The 11150-nt window shown below is 57.2% G+C and overlaps 2 protein-coding genes across 2 annotated transcripts; both read right to left on the reverse strand.

The window, feature by feature from the left end:
- Positions 1–251: 251 nt before the first annotated feature.
- LOC127462019 (uncharacterized) lies at positions 252–6444 on the reverse strand. Its single transcript, XM_051770277.1, has 5 exons — positions 6344–6444; positions 5348–5591; positions 4843–4995; positions 4492–4647; positions 252–1852 (listed from the first exon to the last, which is right to left on the reverse strand). Exons 1-5 carry the CDS (start codon positions 6442–6444, stop codon positions 1514–1516), a joined length of 993 nt encoding a protein of 330 aa, XP_051626237.1. The 3' UTR covers positions 252–1513.
- A 917-nt stretch (positions 6445–7361) lies between these two features.
- Positions 7362–10334, reverse strand: LOC127462020 (anionic trypsin-2-like; the record flags this gene model as incomplete). Its single annotated transcript, XM_051770278.1, has 6 exons — positions 7362–7514; positions 8877–9013; positions 9243–9496; positions 9859–10036; positions 10136–10180; positions 10245–10334. Coding segments are annotated over 6 exons (857 nt in total), but the record flags the coding sequence as incomplete, so codon positions are not given.
- Positions 10335–11150: the final 816 nt, after the last annotated feature.

The following is an 11150-nucleotide window of genomic DNA, read 5'->3' on the forward strand; positions in this document are numbered from 1 at the left end:
TCCTCCCCTTATTCCAGCACCTTCCCTACCCTAAAGTATCTAAGGCTGGAGCCATTTTGTGTTAAGAGGCTCTTCTGTTCTCTCTCCTGATCTGTTCAGCTGTGCCTCGTATACTACCCATCCTACAATAAAATGACCTTACCAATTCCTTCTAAGAAGTCGTGGGAGTGCTCATTTAAGCACAGACCCCCCAGCACCGTAGAAATGAGGAACTTTTGAGGGACCTGTGTTTCTTCAAATGGAGGAAAGAGAAGACAGCCCAGGCCCTGCCCTCCAGAGCACTCCTTACCTCTGTAGATATTGTACAATGTTTGTGACTAAAACACATACTGCTGTATCCTCTTAGTTCACAACAGTTTCACAGCACTTAAAGTGAGTGCTGTGAAGGCAAGGTCACCACAATCCAGTTAAATCTGGCCTGGACAGTAGGTGGGGACGACAATGGAATCAGATCCTTGGTGGTATGTGGCACATACCACTAATCTGTGACAAAATTTTACCAAGCTTGACAGGCCACCTTCGCTTAATCCAGAAAAAGAGGAGACAGAAATTACATATACTATTATATGTGCCTGATGAATAGCCAAATACCTCCCTGTCTAATTAGTGATGAGCATGAATGGAGGAACGAGATTCCCACTGTGATAAACTGAGAAAATGATTCGAGCTAATTAAGAGAAAACAGTGTAAGGTCAATATGATCTGGAGAGAAAAGAAAAACAAGTCGTAAAACTTAATTGGGCCCCTATAAAGAGATAAAACAAGTTACCTCCCTTTTACCTTGTGTAGGATTTATAGTGAGAGAATTTTGTTTAGTTAGCTAGATAATAGCACCTTTCTTAAAATTTATAACTTTGTATAGATAACAAGCAAACATCTGCTGAAAGTCTGATTTAACAATGTGTAATGTTTATACTCATGTACCTAACAATGTGTAATGTTTATGCTTATGTATAATGAATATGCATGAAGTAGCTGGAAATAAATGTAGAACAACTGTATTCTTTGGGCGTGACAGGCGTTGGGAGTTGTTGGACCCCTTCCCTGATCACCCAGCGCTGAAGTTGCTTTTATCATATAATAAATTCTGATTGGAAATCGCCCGACTGGGTCTCTGTTTCTCACACCACTGTCCCCACTGACTGTCCACCAAAACCACAGCCAAGGGAACTGGCTGGGCTGAATCACTGAGGAAAGAAGACCCCGTGGAGCTTGACTCCAGCCTGGTGCTGTCAAGAGACATGAGAGGTGGAGAACAAGGAGGAGGCCGGGCACACGCTACTCTGATGGTTTTGTCACTTACCCACTGAGGGGGGGGGGCGAGCCCCGAGGGGGGCTCTCACTTCTGGCACCAAGCACCTGGGCTCCAGGGACCAGGTAACAATGGGAGTGCACATGGGAAGCCACTGGAGGCTTTTGCTTCCCTCGGTGGGGATCCGCGGGGCTGGGGCTGGGCTGCGATGGGGGAACCCACCGTCACAGGGGGTGGCAGTGGCAGGCGGCCCCTCGCTGATCAGTGCAGGGCTCCGGCTGCTCCCATCTCCCACCACACAGGAGACCTGGTGGCCCTCGAGCCAGGGCCACCCACCCTTGGCACGCCTGGGCTGGGTGGGGCAGACATGGCATCCCACTCCCGTGCCCCGTTTCCCCCTGCCTGGCGGATCCCGCTGCCGCAGGTAGGCCTGCTCCCCGTTCCTGGGTTCGCCTGGTACACCTGGGCTCCGGGAATGGACTTGGCCTGGCCGCTAGAGGAGTGTCTTCCATCCGGATGGGGTTCGGGCTTTTTCAATGGCTTTAGTCTTTCATCTGCTCCTCTCCTCTCCACGGCCAAAGGGACACCACTCTGGCTCGCCTGTGAACAAAGGCAATCGCAGACAGTCATCTCATTAAGCATTAAATCAAAATCTGACTGTCGTGACGAGGGAAGAAAGGGACCCTCAATATGAGAATCAGCAAGCTTCGTTTATTGATCATTGCTAACGGCTTAATATATGCTTTATAATTAGCTCATACATATTGCAAAAGCTAAGCTCATTATTGGCTCTGCTTAAATGTTGATCTCACCTCTTACTCATTTCTTATGTTGACACAGGTGGCTCTCAGTTACTTTTGTTTTGCTAATCACAATGTCCTGTTTACCAGCCAGCTAACAGGGTACAAGGGCACTGTAACCTCCCTATCTAAGATGTTCCCACGGCCTAGGCAAGCCGTGTTCTATAGCCAATTCCCTACATCTGACCAATCAGAATATTGGTTTCTAACAGTCCTTTCAAAATGTTTCACTATCTCACTGGAATCATCTCGGTATCCCTTAACCACCTCCTTCCAATTATCAAGATCTGCTGCACTAAAAGGGACCTTTACTCTCACCAACTCTCCTGCCCGTCCTACTCCCTGCCCAAGGGGGGCCCGGAGCTGGGGGCTTTGGGCTCCTTTTACTCCTCCTGTGCAGTGATGGGGGTGCTGCCGCTGGCTCCTGCTTCCCTGTCATCACTGCTAGATTCATCTCCTGATGCCACTGCAGGAGCTTCAGGTCCCGCGGGGGTAACTGGGGGTGTGGTGCTCTCAATTCTTCCGGATCTATAACCCCGTCAGACTTAAGGCCTCTCCCTTTTCTTGTTTGAAAGCACCTTTGCCCGATGCTGCATGATGAGCAGCACCTTTTTATCTTTTGGTTCTCTTTCCCCCTGTCCTTTTCTAATGGTAATAGCAAGGAATCCTGGAGTGAAACGTTTATCCTGCAATCTCTCTGCCATTCTGGATGGTTTCTCAAACAGAAAAACCTATCTCCACATATTGCCTCATTCCCTTTTCCATTACGCCTTAAAAATAACATTAATTGCAAAACCGTATTATAATTTAAAGTTCCATTCGGCAGCCAACTTTCTCCCTCCTTTCATTTATACAAAAGCCACCATTATCTGCAAGATTTAATCGTGTTAGCCTTACTGACACCACTTCCACTCACACCACCCAGATCTCTCCAATGGCTTAAAATACAGCCCACAGGACTCTTTTTCACAACTTTCTTACTCTGGCTATTTCCCATAGTAATTTACAGGTGCTTTTCTACCTCCTTTCTTTTTACCAACCCTTAAATACAACTGCTTTTTAAGTTAGGAACTGCGGGAAATAAATACTGGGAAGCTGATGAAAATTACTGCCACAGAAAATAAAAACTCCTAATCACACTGCCTGCACCAGACACTGAGATGTTAACAACTGCGAATTCAAATTGGCACTACAGAACAATAAGAAAGCCTTTTCTTACCACACTGCTTCCAGCAAACATTAAGATGTTAAGAGGTGCTAATTAAAACTCGGGTCACAAAACAATAAGAAAACTTTTCCCATTCACACTACCTACACCAGACACCGAAATGCCAACACTTTGTAATTAAAATCGCTGCCACAAGACAATAACGACTTCTCTCACAGCACCTACACTGAGTTGTCAACGCCTCCTGATTAAAATCGATGCTGCAAGACAAACTAAGGAAACTTCTCTCACTCCCACCAGACACTCAGATGCCAACGCGTGCCCATTGAAATCGCTGCTACAAGACAAAAAGAAAACTCTTCTCACTCGCAGCATCTAACCCAGACAATAAAATACCAGCACTTGTTGATTAAAATCGGTGCTACAGCACAAGAAAAAAACCTTCTCTCACTCGCAGCACCCACACCAGACACTCAGATGCCAACACCTGCTGATTAAAATCGCTGCTAGAACACAAGAACACTGCTCTCACAATAGCTACACCAGACATTCAGACACCAATACATGCTGATTAAAAGCGGTGCTACAAGACAATAACAAAACCTCTCTCACAATATGCCCACCAGACACTCAGATGCCAACACGTGCCCATTAAAATCGGTGCTACAGGATAAGAAAAAACCTTCTCTCACTCGCAGCATTTATGCCAGACACTAAGATGCCAACACATGCTGATTAAAATCGCTGCTAGAACACAAGAACACTGCTCTCACAGCACCTACTGTACAGACGCCAACATGTGCCGATTAAAATCGGTGCTACAAGACAATAACAAAACCTCTCACTCACAGCACCCCCACCAGACACTCAGGTGCCAACACGTGCCCATTAAAATCGGTGCTACAGGACAAGGAAAAATCTTCTCTCACTCGCAGCACTTACGCCAGACACTCAGATGCCAACACCTGCCCATTAAAATCCGTGCTACAAGACACTAAAAAAACTTCTCTCACAGCAGCTACACCAGACACTGAGAGCTATACTTCACACACTCTGCACTCACCAAACTTCTGAAATAATTTATTAAGACCCACAAGCTTTGCCTTACACACCGTACACGACCTCCGAAACAGAAACAATTTACCGGGACACACACGACCTCCGAAACAGAAACAATTTACCGGGACACACACGAACTCCGAAACAGAAAGCGGCTTACAGGTACTTTCCAATGACCGGTCACCCCAAACCAAATTATACGAAACAAATACCTTCAACTGGTCGCAAGAGGTCCCCGTCTGCTCCCGCAGCGAGCCCAGTGAAGTGAGGAGTCCCTTCGGCGAAATCTCGAGGGCGCCCCAGGGAGTCCCTGCCTCCAGCGGAGTCTGCAGCCGAGCACAGGATGGCTCCTGCCTGGCTGGCCGGAACTGAGGCCGGGAAAAGCCGACGGTAGTAAAACCCAATAGCCACAGGTCCTATTAAGCCGCTATTTGTTTGTTACGGCGCAGGACGAAAAGAAAACACCTCCAACTAACAGGCGCACACCCTCCCCCCTCACAGCTCCCCTTTTCTACAACTCCGGCATACATATTCATCGCGCACTTTACATATTCATGACCTACCCGAGACTGGGCGGTGTTCGAGGTCAATCTCGGCACACGCCTTCTGGCGCCCGCGCGCTTCTCTCTCGTGGCCGTCTCGGGTGGTCGTAGGGGATGAAGGCTCAGAGTCTTCCTCTCTCCGAACTGGTCCCTCGCTCTCGGAGCATGCGCAGTCTCTCAGCACCCTCCCCTGGCGGCAGCTCCTCATTGGCTGCTCGGTGTCCCATCGGTTGTCTATTGGTTACGCTTGGCTGCACCGCGCGCTCTCCCATTGGCCGCCCCTTCCCGCCATCCCGCAGCTTTCCCATTGGCTGCCTCTGGGCACCTCCCCATTGGCTGCTCCCCGCCCACACGGCTGCTCTCTTAGCGACAGCCCCGGGCCCTGCGAGCTGCACTTGTTCAACTCTGCAGCTTCGATTTCCCCTTAGCGGCAGCAGCGTAACATCTTCTCCACAGCAACTTAACATTTTCCCCTATCGGGGCGACCCCACGACACCAAAAAGACTCCCAGCGACGCGACCCCAACTGTGCTTCGCACGGAGACCCCGCCCGGCCCCGCCGGCAGCGCCCCCGGCCCGTGCCCGGCCTCCCCTCTGCTCCGGGCTCCGCGCCCAGCGCCGAACGCCTTCGCCTCCCCCCGCGCCGCCTCCTCCTCGCCCCGGCGCTGCCGCTGCCGCCGCCCCGGGGCGCGGGGACCGCCTTGGCCGCCCCGCTCCGGCACCGCCGCTGGGAGGGGGGAGGGCGGGGCGGCCCCGACCCGTGCGCGGGGCCTGAAAGGCGGCGGGGGAGGAGAGGGAGAGCGCGGCAGGGGCTGTGTCTGCACCGGGCCGGGCCCGGAGCTTGAACACTGTTTGTTTGGGACGGCCGAGAACACTGCGGGAAAGCTGGCCAAGAAAGCCGGAGCAGAAACCTGTTTGGGGGCTTTTGGAACAACCCCTTTGGCGTGAGCGACAAACCCCGAAAGGCTGTGTGCTCCCCTGGGTTTGGGACCCGCCTGACCCCCCTGGGGGGGCCCAGGCACCTCTGTGAGGATTTTATCGCTCGGAGCAAGGGAGTTACCTCCGGGCAGCAGGTAAAGAAAACATCGCAGCACCCTGCAGGAGAAAGTTGTTTCTTCCCACGTTAAAGCTTTTCCCTGGCAGCGAGAGTTTCCTTGAGTGGGCATTAAGGTTTTCCCATCCTCGGTGTTTCTTGGAAGGTTTTCTGCACCTACACTCTGTGTGTGTGTCTGTGTGTATGTCTGGGAGTCTCTGTGTGTCTGTATCTCTTTGTCTGTGTCTGTGCGTTGCAGCAGTGGGGGGGCCCGGCCTTTGCAGGATGGCAGCTCCATGTCTGGAGAGATTTATTGCATTGAAAAACTGACAAGTAAAAACCAAACCAAACCAAAATGCAGTGCTGGAAAAGGGAAACAAACAACACCAGCCCGCTCCCCCCCAACATCCCTTCTCCGGCCCCCTCTGCCTCCCACGCCCCAAAATAAAAGAAATACATAAATAAAGAAGTAACTACAGCCACTCCCCACCACCAGATCTTCTCCATGGTGGCCCAGCTGTCCTCCACGACAGCCCAGCTGTCCCCCATGGTGGCCCAGATCTTCTCTATGGTGGCCCAGATGCTCTCCATGGTGGCCAAGATGTTCTCCACAGTGTCCCCGTGTCCCTCCCGTGTCCCCTGGGTGTCCCCAGGGTGTCCCCAGTGTCCCCCAATCCCTGTCCATGGTGTCCTGGAGCCACCTCAGGCCCCGGTGCTGACCCCCATGTCCCCCCTCCCCGTGTCCCCCCCATGTCCCCACGATGTCCCCACATCTCCAGGGTGTCCCCTGGGTGTCCCCAGGATATCCCCACATCCCCAGGGTGTCCCCAGGATGTCCCCAGGGTGTCCCCAGTGTCCCCCAATTCCTGTCCATGGTCTCCTGGAGCCACCTGAGGTCCCTGCAGGCCCCGCTGCTGACCCCCATGTCCCCCCTCCCCGTGTCCCCCCCATGTCCCCCTGATGTCCCCACATCTCCAGGGTGTCCCCAGGGTGTCCCCAGTGTCCCTCAGTTCCTGTCCATGGTCTCCTGGATCCAGGTGAGGTCCCTGCAGCCCCTGGTGCTGACCCCCATGTCCCCCCTCCCCCTGTGCCCCCTGTATCTCCCCGATGTCCCCACATCCCTGAGGTGTCCCCACGATGTCCCCCCCATGTCCCCACGTCCCCAGGGTGTCCCCAAGGTCCCCCAGTCCCTGTCCATGGTCTCCTGGATCCACCTGAGGTCCCTGCAAACCCTGGTGCTGACCCCTGTGTCCCCCCTCCCCATATCCCCCCCGTGTCCCCACCATGTCCCCACGTCCCCAGGATGTCTCCAGGGTGTCCCCAGGGTGTCCCCAAGGTCCCTCAATCCCTGTCCATGGTCTCCTGGATCCACCTGAGGTACCTGCAGACCCTGGTGCTGACCCCCATGTCCCCCCTCCCCGTGTCCCCCCCGATGTCCCCACGTCCCCAGGGTGTCCCCACGATGTCCCCCCCATGTCCCCACATCCCCAGGGTGTCCCCAGTGTCCCTCAGTTGGTGTCCATGGTGATCTGGATCCACGGCAGGTACCGGCAGACCCTGGTGTAGACCCCCGGGTGCCCGGGCAGGGCGCAGGTCTGGAGCCCCCAGGACAGGATGCCCTGGAGGGTCCCGTTGCACGAGAGGGGACCCCCCGAGTCACCCTAAAGGGGGGAGGGGGCAGAGGGGTCACCCCGAGGTCAGGGGGACCCCCCGAGTCACCCTAAAGGGGGGGGGACAGGGGGGACACAGAGGGGACATCCCGAGGTCAGAGGGGTCACCCCGAGGTCAGAGAGGTCACCCCGAGGTCAGGGGGGTCACCCCAAGGTCAGAGGGGTCACCCCGAGTCACCCTAAAAGGGGGGGGGACAGAGGGGACATCCCGAGGGCAGGGGGTCACCCCGAGGTCAGAGGGGTCACCCCGAGGTCAGGGGGGTCACCCCGAGGTCAGAGGGGTCACCCCGAGTCACCCTAAAGGGGGGGGACAGGGGGGACACTTTGAGGGGGGAGGGGGACACGCCCTGGGGGGGGGAGGGGACACCTCAAAGGGTGGGGGGACACTTTGAGGGTGGGACACTTTTGGGGGGGACATTTTTGGGAGGGGACACCCTGAGGTCAAAGGGGGACCCCGAGGGTGGTGGAGACACTTTGAGGGGGGAGGGGACACTTGGGGGGGGGAGGGGACACACCCTGAGGGGGGAGGGGACACTTGGGGGGGGAGGGGACACACCCTGAGGGGGGAGGGGACACTTTGAGGGTGGGGGAGGGGACACTTGGGGGGGGAGGGTTGCAATTTGGTCAGGGGGAGGGGAAAGTTTGGGGGCGTGGCCTCGTCTAGGGCACATGTCTTAAGCTTGTGGGCGTGTCTTGGCTTTCTGGGCGTGGCCCAGGCCTGATTTTGAGGGCACAACCCCCAATTATGGTGCCAAATTCATCGGGTTTCTTTGGCGAGACTTTGGAGGGCGTGGCCTATTTTTTGTGGGCGTGCCTCGAGTTCGTGGGCGTGTCTTGACTTCCCGGGCGTGGCTCAGTCCTGATTTTGAGGTCAAAGCCCTTAAATTTGGTGCCAAATCCGTCCCGTTTGGATTCGGGCAGGGGGAGGGGAGACTTTGGGGGCGTGGCCTATTCTAGGGGGTGTGTCTTAAGGCTGTGGGCGTGTCTTGAGTTCGTGGGCGTGTCTTGACTTTCTGGGCGTGGCTCAGGCCTGATTTTGAGGGCAAACCCCCCAACTTTGGTGCCAAATTAATTTGGTTTCACTTTGGGGTGGGAGGGGCAAATTTATGGGTGTGGCCTATTTGGGGGCGTGTCTTGATTTTGTGGGCGTGTCTCGCATTTGTGGGCGTGCCTCGAGTTCGTGGGCGTGTCTTGACTTCCCGGGCGTGGCTCAGTCCTGATTTTGAGGTCAAACCCCTTAAATTTGGTGCCAAATCCGTCCGGTTTGGATTCGGGCAGGGGGAGGGGAGACTGGGGGGGGCGGGGCGAATTTGGGGGGGCGTGGCCTATTTCTGGGGGGGTTTGGGGTGTCACCTGGCAGGAGTCGACGCGCCGGTTCTGGACGCCGGCGCAGAACATGTTGGGGGTGACCCGCTGGGGGTAGGCCTGGCGGCAGAGCCGGTCCGGCAGCACCCGCACATCGGTGCAGATCAGGCGGCCCGGGAGGGTCACTGCGGGCGGGGGGAGGGGCCAAGGGGAGGGGGAGGGGTCAAGGGGGGAGGGGACACCTTCCTCCCCCCCCGTTTCCCCCCGTTTCCCCCCATCTCCCCCCTTTTCCCCTCATTTTCCCCCACTTCCCCCCCATTTTTCACCATTTCCCCCCATTTTCCCCTTAATTTTCCCCCCATTTCCCCCATTTCCCCCATTTCCCCCGTTCCCCCCCATTTCCCCCTCTCTCACCCTGGGGGGAGGTGACCGTGTCCCACCCCGAGAGCAGACAGGGGGTGCCGGGGGGGGCGCAGGAGCGGGGGAGGGGCATGGTGGCCACGGCGGGGCCGAGCCGGACGGGACGGTCGAGCCGGAGCAGCGCCAGGTCGTTTTCCAGGGTGGAGGGGTCGAACTCGGGGTGGGAGATGCTCTGGATCACCCCCCGCTCCTGCTCCGACCCCTCCTCCCCCCACAGCTTGTCCTCGCCCAGCCGGACACGGAGACCCCTTTGGGGAGGGGAGGGGAAAGAGATGGGGGTCAGGGGGGGATTTGGGGTATTGGGGGGATTTGGGGTATTGGGGACATTGGGGGGATTTGGGATAAATGGGGGGATTTGGGACATTGGGGGGATTTGGGATAAATGGGGGGATTTGGGGACATTGGGGGGATTTGGGGATGTTTGGGGGATTTGGGGACATTGGGGGGATTTGAGATAAATGGAGAGATTGGAGGGATTTGGGACAAATGGGGGGATTGGGGACATTGGGGGGTTTTGGGGACATTGGGGGGATTTGGGACAGATGGGGGGATTTGGGATAAATGGGGGCTTTGGGATAAATGGAGGGCTTTGGGGCCCTCGGGGTCTCACCTTCTGTTGCAGTGAGCCGCTGTCAGGACCCATCGGGGTCTCACCAGGACCCCCCTGCAGCGCAGGGGGCCGTAAATCAGCACCTGGGCCGGGTGGGAGAGGGGCCGGCACGGGTACCCCCCGATGATCCGACCCTCGTCCTCCGGGAGGGGCTCGGGGGGCACGGACAGAGCCGGGCCTGGGGGGACATGGGAACACCTGGGGGGACACCTGGGGACAGGGGGTGGCACCTGCAGGGGACAGCGGGGCACACACGGGGACCCCCCGATGATCCGACCCTCGTCCTCCGGGAGGGGCTCGGGGGGCACGGACAGTGCCAGGCCTGGGGGGACAGCAGGGTCACACCTGGGGGGACACCTGGGGACACCTGGGGACACCTGGGACACCTGGGGACACCTGCAGGGGACAGCGGGGCAGACACGGGGACCCTCCGATGATCCGACCCTCGTCCTCCTCTGGCACAGACAGAGCCGGGCCTGGGGGGGGAACGGGGTCACACCTGGGACACGGGGGGGACACCTGGGGACACCTGGGGACAAGAGGTGACACCTGGGGACACCTGGGGACAAGAGGGTGACACCAGGGGATATTGGGGTGACACCTGGGGACACCTGGGGACATGAGGGTGACAACTGGGGACAGGAGGGACACAGGGGTGGCACCTGGGACACCTGAGGGTAAGGGGGTGACACCGGGGGACAAGGGGGTGACACCTCTGACACAGGGGGTGGCACCTCCTGGGGACATAGGGGTGACACCTGGGGACACCTGGGGACATGAGGGTGACACCTGGGGACACCTGGGGACACCTGGGGACATGGGGGTGACACCTGGGGATATTGGGGGACAGGGGGGTGACACCTGGGGATATTTGGGTGACACCTGGGGACACCTGGGGTGACACCTGGGGATATTGGGGTGACACCTGGGGACACCTGGGGACATGGGGGTGACACCTGGGGATATTGGGGTGACATGGGGGTGGCACCTCCTGGGGACATGGAGTGTGGGGACACTGGCACCAGGGGTGGCATCTACTGGGGCCACCGGGTGTGTCCCCTCCATAGTGACCTGGGCCACCAGGTGTGTCCCCTGGGCCAGCGAGTGTGTCCCCTGGGCCAGCGGGCGTGGCACTTTCATAGGGACGCCGGGTGTGTCACCTCCGTGGGGACACCGGCACCTCCTGGGCCACCAGGTGTGTCCAGGTGTGTCCAGGTGTGTCCCCAGCTACTCCAGGTGTGTCCCACCTGTCCCCAGGTGTGTCCCCAGGTGTGTCCAGGTGTCCCCACCTG

The sequence above is a fragment of the Manacus candei genome, unplaced genomic scaffold (genome assembly GCF_025592945.1).
Source record: "Manacus candei isolate 608988 ecotype Guabito, Panama unplaced genomic scaffold, ASM2559294v1 h1tg000118l, whole genome shotgun sequence".
Classification (NCBI taxonomy): domain Eukaryota; kingdom Metazoa; phylum Chordata; class Aves; order Passeriformes; family Pipridae; genus Manacus; species Manacus candei.